This window comes from Capra hircus, chromosome 1, assembly GCF_001704415.2.
Source record: "Capra hircus breed San Clemente chromosome 1, ASM170441v1, whole genome shotgun sequence".
In the NCBI taxonomy this organism is placed as follows: domain Eukaryota; kingdom Metazoa; phylum Chordata; class Mammalia; order Artiodactyla; family Bovidae; genus Capra; species Capra hircus.
In genome coordinates, this window is record NC_030808.1 from 44,597,230 (window position 1) to 44,616,938 (window position 19,709).

General features: G+C 38.0%; 1 protein-coding gene across 2 annotated transcripts in view; it reads left to right on the plus strand.

The window, feature by feature from the left end:
* LOC102180153 (transmembrane protein 45A) overlaps positions 1–19,709 on the plus strand; it is a 69,390-nt gene that overhangs the window by 47,038 nt on the left and 2,643 nt on the right. Inside the window, exons 4-5 of one of the 2 annotated variants that reach the window (XM_005674849.3) lie at positions 726–823; positions 9,635–9,780. In XM_005674849.3, the coding sequence (XP_005674906.2) occupies positions 726–823; positions 9,635–9,780 (244 nt within the window). Of the gene's footprint in view, positions 1–638; positions 824–9,634; positions 9,781–19,709 lie in introns of both variants that reach the window. The other variant, XM_005674848.3, reaches the window with a different exon arrangement.

Genomic DNA, 19,709 nt, shown 5'->3' on the forward strand with positions numbered 1-19,709 from the left:
AATGGAGAAAAGAATAAAGACTGGGGAAGGGAAAAGGAGATTTCAAAGATTACATCATAAACAGGTATAGTGATGCCTCCGAAAATGCTAGAGATTTCCATTATTATGGGAAGCAGTGGGCACCTCATATTTTGGACAAATGTGTGTGCTTTATGTAAAGCTGTGTGGACATATATATGGAATTTAGAAAGATGGCAATAATGACCCTGTATGCAAGACAGCAAAAAAGACACAGATGTGTATAGCAGACTTTTGGACTCAGAGGGAGAGGGAGAGGGTGGGATGATTTGGGAGAATGGCATTGAAACATGTATACTATTATGTAAGAATCGAATCACCAGTCTATGTCCGATGCAGGATACAGCATGCTTGGGGCTGGTGCACGGGGATGACCCGGAGGGATGTTGTGGGGAGGGAGGTGGGAGGAGGGTTCATGTTTGGGATCGCATGTACACCCGTGGTGGATTCATGTCAATGTATGGCAAAACCAATACAGTATTGTAAAGTAAAATTAAAGTAAAAATAAAAATTAAAAAAAAAAAAAAAGAACAACAACAAAAAAAATAAAGCTGTGTGGAGATGGGGGAGGAACAGTAGTGTCATTGAGAAAGACAAACTATTTTTTCTGCCTCTGACAGCTTTTGTCTTCTACAATCACACTCACGGCCGGGAAATGCTGGACATCTTTGTGCATAAGCTTCTGTTCTTGGTCATCTGTTTGACAGGCCTGGTTGCCTTCACAGAGCTCTTCATACAGGCCAATATAACTGTGGAACTTCTGCGGACAAGCCTTTTCCTGCTTCAGGGAAGCTGGTTCTGGCAGGTGAGTTGGGGCCTCCAGTGAATGTGCCTGGTGTCTGCACTGATGGCCTTCTCTCTTTGCTTGTGGGTGTTGTACCCTGGGACCCAAAGACTTCCTTCTGATATGCTGCTGGTAGTGAGAATGCAGGCCTTTGAGGGGCCCAGCGGCCCTGGTGAGAATAGTGACAGAAGGAGGTGGGAGGTGTACACCTTCATCACACACCTGAATATCTATTTTGTAGGAACTCTGAGCTGGTGCTTAGCTGGAAGCAGTTCCTGATGCTAAAGCCACTTAAAGCCTAATGAGTAATAAGCTCGAGAAACATAAGGAAGACAGGAAAGGGAGGGAATTATTATGTATTGAGGAATAAGTATGTGCCGGCCCCTGGACATGACTTTTACATACACATTGTTTCCTTTTCATTTTGTCTTCACGACAACTTGGAAGTTAGATATTATCATCCCTAACTGACTGCTAAAGGGACTCAGAGAGAGCAAGTTACTTGCTCAGGATCACACAGTAGTGGAACTAGGATCTAAATGTGGGTCTGTCTGACTCCACATCCCAGGCACTTTTACTGTTGACTCCCTAACCTTGGAGTGTTGTTGAAAACATGTATTCCAATTAGTGAACATATACTTTATCAGTTCAGTTCAGTTCGGTCAGTCATGTCCGACTCTTTGTGACCCCATGGACTGCAGCACACCAGGCCTCCCTGTTCATCATCAACTCCCGGAGTTTACTCAAATTCATATCCATTGAGTTGGTGACTCCATCCAACCATCTCATCCTCTGTCTGAACATACATTCATGGATATAAGGAAAGTCTGGAATGAAAGGTGAATGTGGTTTAATCACAGAAGATTTCTTAGAGGAGATTTTTAGTCACTAAAGTGCAGGGATTTGGGATGATGAGGTTCTTCCGGGGATTTGCATTTCAGTGAAGATTGATAAGAAAGCCCTGGTAGACTCAGAGAAACATCATGGTCAAACGGAGGCTAGGAAAGATGTGATATTTAAGCTTACGGGGAGTAGAAAGATGTGGGGGAGTAGAAAGGTTGTTGGAGCACAGGCTTGTAAATAGGGGCCGAGATTCAGGGGGTTTTTGAAGGTAAATTGATTTGGAAGAAATAACAAATACCTTATCATGGTATAATTTGATAATCAGTGAATTTAACCAGTTGGTATATAGATGTTGTATTGTGAGATTATTTATCATCAGTTGGGAAGCTAACTAGAATGGCATGTAAGATGTGATTATGCATTCTATATCTCTTGATTGGAATATTTTACTATGTTCTGGTATTGCCGATTCAAAATTAAAATTAAATTAAAAAGATTTAACAGTGATAATTTCAGGTCAAGATGACACAGTGAGTTTATGCTTCAGTGTATTGCCTCTGCTTCAAATATGTAACAATGACACATAAACTATCAAAAATACCTATAAAATAAAAAGTAAATTAAAAGAATAGAAAAGTAAATGAAAGTAAGAGAGTTTAAAAATACATAGTTGCAAATTAAACACCACAAACAAAAACAGGGCAAGCCACCAGTGAATAGAATAGAAATAGAATAGAATAGACATTCATAGACTGAGCAGAGCTGGGCTGCAGCTCTGTGGACTCCAAGTCTGGGGTAGGCATGATGGATTCAGGGGAACTAAAGGAAATTAAAGATTTCTCTGGATGTAGGGGTAAAGTCAAGCTCTTTGACTCTTTTTAATTAAATGTTTCTAAATATTCTCTATTTCTAATTGCTTTCCTTCCAGTTGATCATTCACTTTCTGATAGAGATATATTAAAATTTTATGTTATATTTATGGATTTGTCAGTTTCTCCTAATTTTCAGTTTTCTGTAATGTCATGAGGCTATATTCTTCTCCTCTCTTTCTAGTTTTTTGAGTTGAATATTCACTTATATTTAATTTTTCTTATTTTTATATAAATATTCCTAAGACTGTAGAATTCCTCCTAAACATTAGTATAACTACCTACTATGAAATTTTGTATGTGGTAGCTTTCACTTTGGGCAATTTTGAATGTTGCATTTTCTATGTGCTTTCCTCTTTAATTTATGAGTTATTTAGAAACATTTTTTTCAATTTCCAAAAACACTCTTTTTATTTTATTATTTGTTTTCTATTGCTTTGTATGTGTTCCCTTTGAAATGTGTCAAGACTTCTTTGGGATGTAGCCCAGTGTCAGTGGTAGTATAATCTATATATTTGAGAAGAAAGTATATTCCATCTTTTGGGCTGAAGATTATCCACAAGTTTATGCAATCTAATTTTTTAAAGAGCTAAATATTCAAATAAAGAAAGTAAGATAAAAGGGGGAAACCCAAGATAGTTGAGTAAAGTAATAATACAATTAACAGCAGAACTGATTAAACTAATTAGTGTTCCATTAAATATTAATGATTAATTAATTAAATATCTGAGGGAGTAAGCTGTGAACTTTTGCAACTGAGCATAGGTTGGCTTAATGTTGTCCCTTTTGGCAGAGTAATAATGTTTTCATATTTCCCCAAGAGCTTTTCTAAGGAAGATATATGAGGTTAAATTTTGAGGGTATAAATCTGAGATTATTTTTAAAACTTTCTATCCATCATTATGTCCAGACTAGTATTTTTCTTTACTGGGTGGTCAGACTAAATGACATTTGAGACTTGGAGAAAAATGAATATTTGATACCAATACAAGCAAACATACTAGCAGGATAGGAAGCTTTAGCCATGGTACGTGTCCCTCGCCCCCTCTGTCCTGGATTCTTCTGAAACGAAAATGTTTCAGGGACTTAGGTGAATTTATTATGCTTCCATGTTTGGTTGCTTTGAATGTTTATTCCCCAAAGTCTATCTCAAGCTAATAAAATTACATTGTTATTTGCTTTTCACAATGTTTTTCTCCCACTACTTCTCCATACATGATGTCCTCTTCATTATGGGGGACTGGAATGCAAAAGTAGGAAGTCAGGAGCTGCCTGGAGTAACAGGAAAATTTGGCCTTGGAGTACAAAATGAAGCAGGGCAAAGGCTAACAGAGTTTTGCCAAGAGAATGCACTGATCATAGCAAACACCCTCTTCCAACAATACAAGAGAAGGCTGTACCCATGGACATCACCAGATGGTCAATACCAAAATCAGATTGATTTATTCTTTGCAGCCAAATGGAGAAACTCTATACAGTCAGCAAAAAACAAGATGGGAGCTGACTGTGGCTCAGATCACGAACTCCTTACTGCCAAATTTAGACTTAAATTGAAGAAAGTAGGGAAAACCACTAGACCATTCAGGTACCAAAATCAAATCCTTAATGATTATAGTGGAAGTGAGAAATAGCTTCAAAAGATTAGATCTGATAGACAGAGTGCCTGAAGAACTATGGATGGAGGCTCGTGACATTGTACAGGATACAGGGATCAAAACCATCCCCAAGAAGAAAGGCAAAAAGGCAAAATGGTTGTCTCAGGAGGCCTTAGAAATAGCTGAGAAAAGAAGAGAAGCTAAAGGCAAAGGAGAAAAGGAAAGATATACCCATTTGAATGCAGAGTTTCAAAGAATAGCAAGGAGACTTAATAAAGCCTTCCTCAGTGATCAGTGTAAAGAATTAATGGGAAAGACTAGAGATCTCTTCAAGAAAATTAGAGATACCAAGGGAACATTTCATGCAAAGATGGCTCAATAAAAGACAGAAATGTTATGGACCTAACAGAAGCAGAAGATACTAGGAAGAGGTGGCAAGAATACACAGAAGAACTGTACAAAAAAGATCTTCATGACCCAGATAACCATGGTGGTGTGATCACTCACCTAGAGTCAGACATCCTGGAATGGGAAGTCAAGTGGGCCTTAAGAAGCATCACTACAAACAAAGCTAGTGGAGGTGATAGAATTCCAGCTGAGCTATTTCAGATCCTAAAAGATGATGCTGTGAAAGCGCTGCATTCAGTATGCCAGCAAATCTGGAAAACTCAGCAGTGGCCACAGGACTGGAAAAGGTCAGTTTTCATTCCAATCCCAAAGAAAGGCAATGCCAAAGAATGCTCAAACTGCCACACAGTTACACGCATCTCACACACTAGCAAAGTAATGTTCAAAATTCTCCGTGCCAGGCTTCAATAGTACATGAACTGTGAACTTCTAGATGTTCAAGCTGGTTTTAGAAAAGGCAGAAGAACCAGAGATCAAGTTGCCAACAACAATTGGATCATCGAAAAAGCAAGAAAGTTCCAGAAAAACATCTACTTCTGCTTTCTTGACTGTGCCAAAACCTTTGACTGTGTTTGTTGTGTGGACCACAACAAACTGTGGAAAATTTTTAAAGAGTTGGGGATACCAGACCACCTTACCTGCCTCCTGAGAAATGTATATGCAGGTCAAGAAGCAACAGTTAGAACTGGACATAGAACAACAGACTGGTTCCAAATAGAGAAAGGGGTACATCAAGGCTGTATGTTATCATTCTACTTATTTAACTTGTATGCAGAATACATCATGTGAAATGCTGGGCTAGAGGAAGTACAAGCTTGAATCAAGATTGCCGGGAGAAATATCAATAACCTCAGATATGCAGATAACATGACCCTTATGGCAGAAAGCAAAGAAGAACTAAAGAGCCTCTTGATGAAAGTGAAAGAGGAGAGTGAAAAAGCTGGCTTAAAGCTCAACATTCAGAAAACTAAGATCATGGCATCCGGTCCCATCATTTCACAACAAATAGATGGGGAAACACTGGAAACATTTTGGGGGGCTCTAAAATCACTTCAGATGGTGACTGCCGACATGAAATTAAAATGCTTGCTCTGTGGAAGTAAGGCTATGACTAACCTAGACAGCTATTAAAAAGCAGAGACATTACTTTACCAACAAAAGTCCATCTAGTCAAAGCTGTGGTTTTTCCAATAGTCATGTATGGATGTGAGAGTTGGACTATAAAGAAAGTTGAGTGCTGAAGAATTGATGCTTTTGAACTGTGGTGTTGGAGAAGACTCTTGAGAGTCCCTTGGATGGCAAGGAGATCCAACCAGTCAATCCTAAAGGAATAAGTCCTGAAAATTTATTGGAAAGACTAATGCTGAAGCTGAAACTTGAATACTTCGGCCTCCTGATGGGAAGAACCAACTTACTGGAAAAAGCCTGATGCTGGGAAAGATTGAAGGTGAGAGGAAAAGGGGACGACAGAGGATGAGATGGTGAATGGCATCACCAACACAATGGACATGAGTTTGAGTGGGCTGTAAGAGTTGGTGATGTATAAGGAAGCCTGGAGTGCTACAGTCCATGGGGTCACAAAGAATCTGACAGTACTGAGCAACTGAACTGAACTGAAGCAATATATAGGCTTCCCTGGTAGCTCAGCTTGTAAAGAATCCACCAGCAATGCAGGAGACCCTTGTTCGATTCCTAGGTCAGGAAGATTCCCTGGAGAGCGGATAGACTATCCACTTCCATATTTTTGGACTTCCCTGGTGACTCAGGAGCTGGCCTTTTTGTCTGTTTGGAGACAAAGGGGCAGGCTCGTGCCTTACTTAGTTTTCTTATCTATAAAATAGAGACAAGAAAAGGAGTCTGGCCCCTGGGATGTAGAGAAGGGCAGGAAGGAGTTATTATAGACTATCTAGCTTATTTCAGCTCTGATAGTTTAGAAAAATGTATGAATGTGACATTGGTTAATAAATAAAGTGCGTAGCACCAGTGTAAAATGAAGGCCTCTGGACTGCTCCACTTGGTCAGGCAGCTACCAACCTGAATGATGAATCAATGGAGAACACATGTTGCTGTTCATGCTTTGGAACACAGGTCTGGTGTGGCCAGATATTTCTATTTTTAGAAATAAGCTGAGATGTACTTTTGTGCGAAGTTCCCTAATTTTAGAAGTGTTGTAAACTAATTCAAACTATTTTAAAAGTATGCAGGGCAGGCAAAGTATGCCTGTGATATAGATGTGGCTCAGGATCTGCTAGTCTATAATCTGTGTTTTAAGGGAGAAATAGTACCATGTCTTCATGGGACCAACTACTGTCTCAGTACTGATTGTTCAAACTGTATCATACTGCTGAGATGACTCACACAGACCCTTGTATCCAAGTCACTGTCCTTCACCCTGCCCCATACAATATGTTTTCTTTTGGACTTCCCTGGTGACGCAGTGGATAAGAATTCACCTACCAGTGCAGGGACCACTGGTTCGATCTCTGGTCCGGGAACATTCCACATGACATGGAGAAGCTAAGCCTGTGCTCCACAATTACTGAAGCCTGTGCAACCTAGAGCCTGTGCTCCCCAACTGGAGAAACCACAGCAATGAGAAGAAGCCCACACACCAAAACAAAGAGTAGCAGCTGCTTGCTGCAACTAGAGAAAGCCCGTGCACAGCAACGAAGACCCAGCAAAGCCAAACATAAATAGATAAATAAAAAAGCTGTTACCTTTTGTGTCTAGCTTCTTTCTCTGACATAATGTTTTCATTATGTTATATTCATTCATGTTGTATTATGTATTAATATGTCATTATTTCTTATGGTTGAATAATATTGTTATATGGAACAACCACATTTTGCTTATTCATCGTCAATTGATGGACATTTGGATTTTTTTCAGCTTTTGGCCCTTGTGTAAATGCTGTCATGTAATTTTGTATAGGAATTTTTTTTGAATACCTCTTTTCAATTATGTGGGGCATATATAGTACCTAGAATAAAATTGCCAGGTCATGTGATAGTTCTACATTTAACTTTTTGAGAAACTGTCAAAGTGTTTTTCACATGGCTAAACCATTCTACATTCTCACCAGCAATGCATAAGGATTCCACTTTTGCCATATCCTTACCTATGCTTGCTACTTATTATTACTACCATCCTAGGGGATACTAATATCTCATAGTGAAGTGGTATCTCATAGTGGTTTTGGTTTGTATTTCTCTAACAACTTGATGATATTCATATTTTTTTTGAGCTTATCAACCATTTGTATGTCTCTTGGGAAATGAGTCTTCTTGCCCTTTGCCCGTTAACTTTTTCTTTGGCTTTTTGTTGAGATTTAGGATTTCTTTATATATTCTAGATATCAATTCCTTATTAGATACATGATTTGCAAGGATTTTCTCCTATGCAGAGGATTTTCTTTTTATTTTCTTGATACTGTCCTTTGATGTACAAAAATTCTTAATTTTAATGTGCCTTGGTGTCATGTATAAGAAATCATCACTAAAACCCAGGACATGAAATTTTTCCTTATATTTTCTTCCAGAAGTTATGATTTTAGTTCTCATATTTAGGTTTTTGATTCATTTTGAGTTAACTTTTATATATGGTATAAAATAAGGGTAAATAATATATATATTTTTTGCATGTATATATTCATTTGTCCCAGCACCAGTTGTTGAAGAGACTTAAACTTCCCCATTGAATGGCCTTGCCACTCTTGTCAAAAACCAATTTATTACAGGTTTATGGTCTTATTTCTGGACTCACAATTCTATTTCACTGATCTGTATGTCTACCATTATGTTAGTACCACAATGTTTTGATTATTATAGTTTTTGTCGTAAGTTTTGAAATCACTAAGTGTAAGACTTACAACTTTGCTTTACTTTTTCAAGGCTGTTTGGGCTATTCAGGGTCCCTTGCAATACCGCATAAATTTTACAAGCAGATTTCCATTTCTGCAAAAAAAAGACCATTGGGATTTTGGTAGGGATCATAGTGCATCTGTGGAGTGCTTCAGGTGCTATTGCCATCTTAACAATATTAAATGCTCCAGTTCATGAACATGCGGTATACTTCCATTTATTTAGATCTTTGGTCTCTTTTGACAATGTTTTGTAGTTTGCAAGGTACACGACTTGAACCTCCTTGATTAAATTTATTCCTAAATATTTTATTCTTTTCAGTGCTTTTATAAGTGGAGTTGTTTCCCTAATTTATTTGTTTGAATTGTCCATTACATGTTTTGAGTGTTGATGTTGTATCCTGCAAGTTTGCTAAATTCATTTATTAGCTCTAATAGGCTTTTTGTGGATTCTTTAGAATTTTCTGTACATAAGATCATTTTATTTGTGAATATAGATAGTTTCACTTCTTCCTTTGCAGTGTGGATGCCCTTTATCTATTTTTCTTGACTGGTTGCTCTGGCTAGAGCTTCTACTACAGTGTTGAACAGAAATGGTAAAATCAAACACTCTGTCTTGCTCCTGATCTTAGGAGACAAACTCTAAGTATAAATGTAATGTTACCAGGGGGCTTTGTTTATTTCAAAAACTTAAAAAAAAACAGCTCTGATTTTGAAATAACAGAGTGAAACTGAGCAACTTAGAATCCTACCAAATTCTCTGAAAGTCCACCAATCTACAGAGATGACTCAGTTCAGTTCAGTTCAGTCGCTCAGTCGTGTCCGACTCTTTGTGACCCCATGAATCGCAGCATGCCAGGCCTCCCTGTCCATCATCAACTCCCGGAGTTCACTCAGACTCATGTCCATCAAGTCAGTGATGCCATCCAGCCATCTCATCCTCTGTCGTCCCCTTCTTCTCCTGCCCCCAATCCCTCCCAGCATCAAAGTCTTTTCCAATGAGTCAACTCTTCGCATGAGGTGGCCAAAGTAGTCATATTTTGAAAATTGATCTGTAAATATCCTAAACATTTTTGCAAAAATATGATTTAGTAGATATTGTCTATCTTAGTAAAACAGATAGTTTCTTATCTGTAGCATCTCAGGTAATGGGAGTTATCTGTCACCATTAATCTTGAAAGAAAGCATTTTGAACTGCACCATCTTTGGGAATATGGCTGGTAATGCTTTAATGTTCACTCTTTCTTTTAAATTACAGATTGGGTTTGTCCTTTATCCCCTCAACGGAGGCCCTCCTTGGGATTTAGCAGATCATAACAACATTATGTTTCTCACCATGTGCTTTTGCTGGCATTATGCAACAGCCATTGTCATCACTGGAGCAATTTATGCCTTTGTCACCTGGTAAGTTAGTGATTTTTGTTCATAGAAATTCTGTCTTTTTTTTTTTTTGGTATATGATCATCAAGACTCGACAGTCTGAGCTTTAAGTTCAAAGAGGTATTTTATTCCTTGCTGCTGCTGCTGCTAAGTAGCTTTAGTCGTGTCCGACTCTGCGCGACCCCATAGATGGGAGCCCACCAGGCTCCCCCGTCCCTGGGATTCTCCAGGCAAGAACACTGGAGTGGGCTGCCATTTCCTTCTCCAATGCATGAAAGTGAAAAGTGAAAGTGAAGTCGCTCAGTCATGTCTGACTCTTCGCGACCCCATGGACTGCAGCCAACCAGGCTCCTCTGTCCACAGGATTTTCCAGGCAAAAGTACTGGAGTGGGTTGCCATTGCCTTCTCCAATTTTATTCCTTAGCATTCCACAAACAGGGTAATATAGCAGAAGATTATTTACAAACACAAACATTTCCAATTAAAATAATAAATGCTGGTTTAAGATTGGAATAGCTAGAGTGTCTCTGCTGTACTCTGAACCTATGCATCATCCTTCAATATGTTCTTCTGTGCCTTCATGTCTTTGCATATTCTGTTTTCTTTCCCAAATGGTCATCAACATACCTGCAGTGAGCCCCCTCCATTTGCTCATGTGTACATCAGTTACGACACTTCCCAAACGTGGTGGCATTTTTGACCAACATGTATGCCTCTCATTAACTTTGAGTATCTGATTAATTTGATATTTGCTATAATATTTGTAACAGTAAGATTAAGTTGAATGCTTCATGTTTTTACAAGGACTTTGATACAGTGTTTCATGATGGGTGAGGAGCAATGTGACAGATTGCTAAGAACCCATGTTTCCAGCTCTGCTTCTTGTCAGCTAAAAGACTTTGGGTAAATTATTTAACTACATTAAATATCAGTTTTGTCTGCAAAATGGGGATAATGATGGTACCTAAATGAGATCATATCATTATGATCTGATTAATATAATAAGAGCTCAACAGAAATTCTTCTTACCCTTGCTCTTTTTTCCCCTGCTTTGGTTCCTATGATAGATTTCTTTTTCAACTGAAGTACAGTTGACATGGGCTTCCCTGGTGGTTCAGTGGAAAAGAATTAGCCTGCTAATGCAAGAGATGGGGGTTCAGTTCCTGGGTTGGGAACATCCCCTGGAGAAGGAAATGGCAACCCACTCCAGTATTCTTGCTTGGGAAATCCCATGGACAGAGGAGCCTGGTGGGCTATAGCCTAAGGGGTTGCAAAGAGTCAGGCACAACCTAGAGACTAAACAACAACCACCACAATTGACATAAAACATTATACTAGTTTCATTTTGTACAACATAATGATTCAACTTTTGTATACATTGCAAAATGACCACCACAATCAGTCTATTAATAGTTACACCATCTGTCACCATATTAATGTTACAAAATTTTTTTCTTGTGATGAGAACTTTCAAGACTTACTTTTTAACCAACTTTCACATCTGCAATACAATATTTTTGATTATAGTCACTGTGTTATATACAAAATCCCCATGACTTATTTTATTCTATTTTTTACAATTTTAATTTTATATTATAGTACAGTTGATTAACAGTGTTGTGCTAATTAAAGTATACAGAATAGTGATTCAGTTATACATTTACATGTATCTAATTTTACATTGTAGTACAGTTGATTAACAGGGTTGTGCTAATTAAAGTGTACAGAATAGTGATTCAGTTATATGTATAACTCAAATTCTTTTTCCACTTAGTTTATTGCAGAATATTTAGCAGAGTTCCCTATGCTATACAGTCAGTCCTCTTTGGTTATCCATTTTAGAGGCAGCAGTGTGTACATATCAATTCCAAACTCTCTAAATATCCCTATTCTCTAAATATTCTCTAAATATTCTCTCTAAATATCCCACTACTCTCCCCTGTAACTATAAGTTCCTTCTCTAAGTCTGTGACTCTATTTCTGTTTCATAAATAAGATATGATATTTCTTTCTCTGTCTGACTTACTTTACTAAATATGACAATCTCTGGGTCTACCCATGTTGCTGCAAATAGCAGTATTCTTTTTAATGGCTGAGTAATATTCCACTGTATAAATATGTACCACACATTCTTTATCCATTTTTTACTGATGGACATTTAGGTTGCTTCCATATCTTGTCTACTGTCAAGAATGCTTCAGTGAACACTGGGGTGCATGAATCCTTTTGGATCATGTTTTTCTCTCATTGTATGCCCAGGAGTGGGATTGCAGGATCATATGGTAACTCTATTTTTAGCTTCTTAAGGAATCTCCATACTGTTCTTCATAGTGGCTGCAATTTACATTCTCATCAACAGTGTAGGAGGGTGTTCTCTCAACACCCTCTCAAGCATTTGTTGTTTGTGGATTTTTTGATGATTAGCCATTCTGACTGGTGTGAGGTGATACGATCATCTCAATAGATGCAGAAAAAGCTTTAGACAAAATTCAACATCCAGAAAGTGGGCATAGAGGGGCCATACCTCAACATAATAAACCCCATATATGACAAACTATAACTAACAATCATATTTATTGGTGAGAAGCTAAATGCCTTTCCTCTAAGATCAGGAACAAGACAAAGATGACCACTCTCACCACTTCTATTTGACTTAGTTTTGGAAGTTCTAGCTACAGCAATCAGAGAAGAGAAAGAAATACATGGAATTAAAATGGGAAAGAAGTTAAATTCATGTCACTGTTTGCAAATGACATGATACTATACATGTAGAAAATGTTTTAGAAAATCCTAAAAACACCAGAAGAAAACTACTAGAGCTCATTATGAATTTGGTAAATTTGCAGGTTACAGAATTAATACATAGAAGTCTGTTCTTATCTATAGTTAAGTCTCTTGGTCAGTCGTGTCCGACTCTTTGCGACCCCATGGACTGTAGCCCACCAGGCTCCTCCGTCCATGGGATTCTCCAGGCAAGAATACTGGAGTGGGTTGCCATTTCCTTCTCCAGGGAATCCTGACCCAGGGATCGAACCCAGGTCTCCCACATTGCAGGCAGATGCTTTAACCTCTGAGCCACTGTCTATATACTAACAATAAAAGATCAGAAAGAAAATTCAAGAAACAATCCCATTTACCAAGAATAACAACTTGGTAATAACAAGAATAACAACCCCACTACAAGAATAAAATATCTTGGAATAAACCTACCTAAGGAGACCAAAGACCTGTATTGCCAAAACTATAAGACTTACTTATTTTATAACTGGAATTTTGTACCTTTTGATCCCCTTCACCCATTTTTGCCTACCTCCCCCAACTCTGGCAACCATGAATCTGTTCCTTGTTTCATTTGTTCCTTTGTGTTTTAGATCTCACAGATAAGCGAAATCATTTGGTATTTGTCTTTCTCTTATTGTGTTTAGCCTAATACCTCAAGGTCCATTTTATTCTTTTTTATGGTTGAGTGATATTCTATTATATACATATAAGTATAAAATATTTATCTTGTATAAACACATATATAAAACATCTCCTTTATCCATTCATCAGTTGATAGATATTTGTTCCCATATCTTGGTTTGTGTGTGTGTGTTCAGTTGTGTCTGACTCTGTGCGACCCTGTGGACTATAACCCGCTGGCTTCTCTGTCCATGGGATTCTCCAGGTAAAAATACTGGAATGGGTTGCCATTTCCTTCTTCAGGGGATGTTCCTGACCCAGGGATCAAACTCACCTCTCCTACATCTTCTGCCCTGCAGGCAGATTCTTTACCCCTGAGCCATTGGGGAAACCCAAATATTTTGGTTAGTTTATTATAAATACGGTACAGTGAACCTAGAGGTGCCTTTTTGAATTAGTGTTTTCATTTTCTTCAGATAAATATCCAGAACTGGATTTGCTGGATTGTATGGTACTTCTGTTTTTAATTTTTTGAGGACATTCTATGCTGTTTTCCATAGTGGCTATACCAATTTACATTTCCACCAAATAGTACATCAGGGTTCTCTTTTGTCTATATTCTGGCCAATACTTGTTATATCTTGTCCTTTTGATAACAGCTGTTCTGGAGGTGTGCCTTTTAGTTGTCTGTAGGTCTTCTTTGGAAAAATGTCTATTCAGATTCTCTATTTTTAAATTGAATTTTCATTGTTGTTGTTATTGGGTTGTTTGCTTTCTTTATGTATTTTGGATATAATCTTTATCAGATATCATTTAGGGATATCTTCTTCCATTCAGTGTTTCCTTGTTATTTTGTTGATGGTTTCCTTCTTTGTGCAGAAGCTTTCTATTTGATGTAGTTCCATTTGTTTGGTTTTTCTTTTGTTGCCTATTCCTTTGGAGTCAGATCCAGAAAATAACAACAAGAGCAATATCAAGGAACTTACCACATATATTTTTCTCTAGGATTTTTATGGTTTTAGTCCTACGTTAATTTAATCCACTTTGAGTTAGTTTTTATGTATGGTATAAGATAGTGTCCCAGTTTCATTATTTTGCATGTGGCTGTACAATTTTCCCAGCACAACAAAAAAACTGGCCTTTTCTCATTTTATATTCTTGCCTCCTTTATCATAAATTAATTGACCATTTATTTATGAGTTTAGTTCTTTATTTTGTGTCATTGATCTATGGGTTTGTTTTTATGCCAATATCATACTGTTTTGGTTTTATAGCTTTGTTGTATAGTCTGAAATTAGAAAGTATGATTCCTCCCCAGCTTTGTTCTTCTTTTTTAAGAAGAACAACAACTTCTTTTTGACTATTCAGGATCTTTTGTGATTCCATACAAGCTTTGGGATTGTTTGTTCTATTTCTGTGAAAAATGCCATTCATAATTTGATAGAGATTGTATTGAATCTGTAGATCGATTTGGGTAATGTAGACATTTTAATGATATTAATTTTTCCAGTCCATAAGCATGGAATATCATTCCATTTATTTGTGTCTTCTTCAATTATTTTTATCAATGTTTTATAGTTTTTAGCATATAGGTCTTTCATTTCCTTGGTTAAATTTGTTCATAGGTATTTTATTCTTTTTGATGCCTTTGTAAATGGGATCGTTTTCTTAATATCTCTTTCTAATAGGTCCTTGTTACTGTATAAAATGTAACAGGTTTGCATATTGATTTTGTACCATGCAGCTTTACTAAATTTATTTATTAATTCTAACGGTTTTTCTGGTGGAGTCTTTAGGATTTTCTATATTGAGTATCATGTCATCTGCAAATAGTAACAGTTTTGCCGCTTCCTTTACAATTTGGATGCCTTTTTTTCTTGCCTAAATGCTATGGCCAGAACTTAAACTTTATTTTGACTAAAAGTAGTGAGAGTGAACCTTATTGTCTTGGTCCTGATTTTAAGGAATAAAATTTCATGACTTCATCACTGAGTATGGTGTTACCTACGAGCATGTTGTATATGGTCTTTATTATCTTAGGATACATCTTTTTGCATCCGCTCGTTGAAAGTTTTTATCATAAATGATGTTGAATTTAGTCAAATGTTTTTATACATCTATTGAGATAATCATATGATTTTAATCCTTCTTTTTGTTAGTGTGATATATTACATTGATTAATTTGTGGATGTTGAACTATTTTTACATCCCTGGAATAAATCCCACTTGATCAGGGTATTTGATCCTTTTAATATAGCTTTAGTTCAGTTTGCTTATATTGTAGAAAGTTTTGCACCTATTTCTATCAGTGATATTGACCTGTAATTTTCTTTTTTGTATGTGATATCTTTGTCTGATTTTAGTGTGAGGGTAATGTTGGTTTCTCCTTTTTTATTTCTGATTTTATTTGAGCCTTCTCTCTTTTATTCCATCCCTGGTGGCTCAGATGGTAAAGAATCTGCCTGCAATGTGGGAGACCTGGGTTTGATCCCTGGGTCGGGAAAATCCCCTGGAGAAGGAAATGTCACCCCATTTCAGTATTTTTGTCTGGAGAATCCCATGATCACAGCAGCCTGGCAGGCTACAGTCCATGGGCACACAAAGAATCAGACATGACTAAGTGACTAACATTTCATTTTCATTTTCTTTTTTCCTTAGTGAGTCTAGCTAAAGGTTTGTCAATTTTGTTTAAATTTTTTCAGATAACTAGCTGTTTGTTTCACTGATCTCTTCTATTGTCTCTTCACTTTCTATTTCATTTATTTCTACTCTGATCTTTACTATTTCCTTCTTTATAGTAATTTTGGGCTTTTTTTGCTCTTCTTTTTCTAGTTCCCTTTGGTGTAAAAGTGAGGTTGTTTATTTGAAATTTTTCTTATTTCTTGAGGTAGGACTATTGCTATAAACTTCCATCTTACAGCTGCTTTTGTTGCATTGCATAGATTTTGGTATGTTGTATTTCCATTTTCCACTTGTCTCCAGGTGGTTTTTAATTTCTCCTCTGATATAACACTGGTGCTAGCAAGTTAGAATGAGAGTACAAAAATGCTGGCACTAGCAAAATAGAGGGAAGAAAGCAAAAATTGTACCTGCCAGTGCTGCCTTTCCTGGGAGAGAATCCTAACAGATTCCTTCCTTGCTGGCAGATGCTTTAAGATTAGCAAATGAATCCCATTCACATATGGTCAGGACTCTTCAAACTGTGGTTTTTGTACTGTATGGCCAGGTGGGTGAGTCTGCATGCAAGCCCATTAAGAGTGGAATCTCCATTCCTTACAGCCCTTTGGTTCTTCTGGGCATCAGCCCTGTTGGTCTTCAAAGCCAGATGTTTTAGGGGCTCATCTCATCAATCCAAGTCCCAAGGGCTCAGGGGCCTGATATAGGGCACAAATTCTTGCTCCTCAGGAAGAAGCTCTGTATCTGTGAGATATCATTGACTGTGGGTCTCCACCCTGGAGGTGGGGTTTTTGGTGGAACCATGTCTCTGCCTCTTTTACCCATCTCACTGTGGACCTTTTGTCCTTTATTGTAGAGGAGCTGTTTGGATAGTTTTCAGGTCTTTTTCTATTTCCATAGGGAATTGTTCCTTATGTAGCTGTAGATTTGCTGTGTCCATGAGAGGAGGTGAATTCAGGACCTTGCTAGGCTGCTACCTTGAACCACCTCCCCACCCACTCTTGTTCTTTTTATTATTCTTCTTGTTCTTGTTCTCCTTCTTTTCTGTATCAGAAATTGTATAAGGGATAGACCCTATGGGGAGAGAGAGACAGTTTAAATATAGTATGATAAGTGGAAATAGTGTAAGAATAAAGCACTCTTGGAACACACAGGAGGCTTCCTCACAATTGAGAATTAAGCTGCAGCTTGAAGGATGATTAGGAACAGAATGGAATGAGCATGGTTCCTTATTTCCATTAGCATGGTAGCTAATGCCAAACCACAGTTGGCTAGGTTGATTCCAACTATTAATCATGCAGGCTCTAATCCTTCAGACTTTAGCACTGATTGAAGTGTTCTATATCTGCAGTCTCCATCATGTGGCCATGATCTATGTGTGATAACTGCATACTTGACATGTGCCTTGTTATTGTTGTTGCTATTTAGTTGCCAAGTCATATCTGACTCTTTTGCGACCCCATGTCCTGTAGCTCGGCAGGGCTCCTCTGTCCATGGGACTTCCCAGGCAAGAATACTGAAGTGGTTTGACATTTCCTTCTCCAGAGGATCTTCCCAACCCAGTGCTACATTAATTTTAATTAATTTTAGCTTTCATATATACATAGTGACCATCATTTTGGATAGTGCATGTCTAGCATGTTCTCTAGATCCCTAAATTCAGTAGTTGATTCGAGGCCCAACTGGGTCTCAGCCTCTGCCCAAACTAGCTTTCTAGTCCTCTCTCTAGATGTTTCCTCAGCTACCTCTACTGCTCTGTGCTTCTTTGGGCTTTATTGCTAAAGAGCTTTGGTGCTGTGTCTCTGGGTGAAGAAGCCTTTTCCTTGTCTAGCTCCCAGATGTCTCTTGTAGGCTTTGATTTGTAGTTACCTCCTTGTAGAGGTCTAAGTGCTATGCCTGATTGAAATTCTACCTGCTTATTGAATGATTTCTATTAGTCCTATTCAGTTCCCCCAAAGCATGTGTATGCGCTGGTGGTTAAGGTTCACTCTGCCACTGAGTGAAACCTGACTTCTTCCTCTGTTATTTTAGGCTTACTTCTGGGCCTCATCTCCTTAGGGTTTGGGCAGCCTCCAAGAATAAAGCCGGCATTCAAGAAGCCTCTCTATTCCATGTCAGTTCTAGAGCCAAAAGAAGACTATTGTTTCTCTCTGTTTCAAAAACCTTCAGACCCCTAATGAGCCTCTTATCCACGTATAGTTTTCTACTACTACTAATACTAAGTCCCTTCAGTTGTGTCCGACTCTGTGCGACCCCAGAGACGGCAGCCCACCAGGCTCCCCTGTCCCTGGGATTCTCCAGGCAAGAACACTGGAGTGGGTTGCCATTTCCTTCTCCAGTTTTCCTTTAAAATTGGAGGAAGTTACAGTTCAGTACACACAGGCAAAGTCGTATCCGACTCTTTGTGACCCCATGGACTGTAGCCCACCAGGCTCCTCTGTCCATGGAATTCTCTAGGCAAGAATACTGGGGTAGGTTGCCATTGCCTTCTCCAGTATAGTTTTCTAGAAACCAGAAATTCCATGTTTACTTTTGCAACTGACTCTCCTTCCCTGGCACCCTGGACTTCTTGACAACATGTTGTCTCTACCTGGCATATCCAATCAAATGCTCATCTCTTCTATGAAAACTTAAGTGATTGTTCTAGTCTTTGCTTATCTCCTTACATGAATTTACAGTACTTTAGTCTTGATCACACATTTTAACAGTTGTGATCTATCTTGTGATATTTACTATTAGCTCATGTTAGGCTTATCTGCTAACTAGATTGTGCTACCTGGAGGAAAAGATCTTTTTCATATCTCTCACTGATCTTGGCATACTCTCAATAAACATCTTCTGTTTTAACAGCTCTGCTTCAGAACTACTCAAACAGGATTCAGTTGTTTGGGAATCATGTTTTATATGCTTTTAAGTTTTACTCTCATACTGCTTGTGAAATATAAGGCCAAGGGCTTATATTCTTATATATTTTAATATAATATTAAGCAGTAGATTAAACAATATCACAAAGATTGAATATTGACTTTTAGTGCAGTTATATGTAGGATAATTCAATTCAATCCTGTAGTCATGAAGAGCTTTGAAAATCTGTACATCTGGGTTTGACTGTGAAGTGGATTGTAACTCAGTCACAGGTGATAGGTTTTAAGGACATTCGATCTGAATTTATTTGACAAAGCACAAAGATCACCATGGAAACAAAACTGGGTTATGGAACTGCTGCCCCCCAAATCTCTGAAAAATGAAGCTGTGCTTTCCAGCTTTCCTGAATAATGATTTAAAGATTGCCTCATCTAGTCCCATGCCTGTTGTTCTCATGAGAGCTCATAGGAGAGACCCATCTGTTGGGAAATCTTATTGTGTGTTTTACAGTATTTCCCATATAAACTTACATAAACGTCACTGGGATAGAGAAGTATTTCAAAAGCCCCTCTGGATGGACAGAGAAATATTACCCATTTTAAGGTTGGGTTTTCAAGCAAATGATTCTTATGAGCCATTTTGAAGAATAAAATAGAAATGACCAAATTCATGGTAGATGGTAGTTTGCCTTTTGGAAGTTTGATTTCCACTTCACCTCTGAAAGTATACCCAGAGTCTCAGCTCTGCTTTTATATTAAGAGCAGAAGAGAACATGTGGGAGCAAAAGCCCAGACACACCCTGAACTTAGTTTCCTGAACTTGCACCATTCCAGGAGCTAGCAATTATTTGTACTTCCTCTTTATTATTCCATCCCTCAATCTCTCCCCAGTAGCCATTTCTGTGTGTGCCAATACCAAGGGCTTCAGGGTGTGGACAGAGCCTGAATATGCCTCAGCTTGATGGTGTCTAACAACAGCAGATAGAACTCAGAGAGGAGGAATCCGGAACA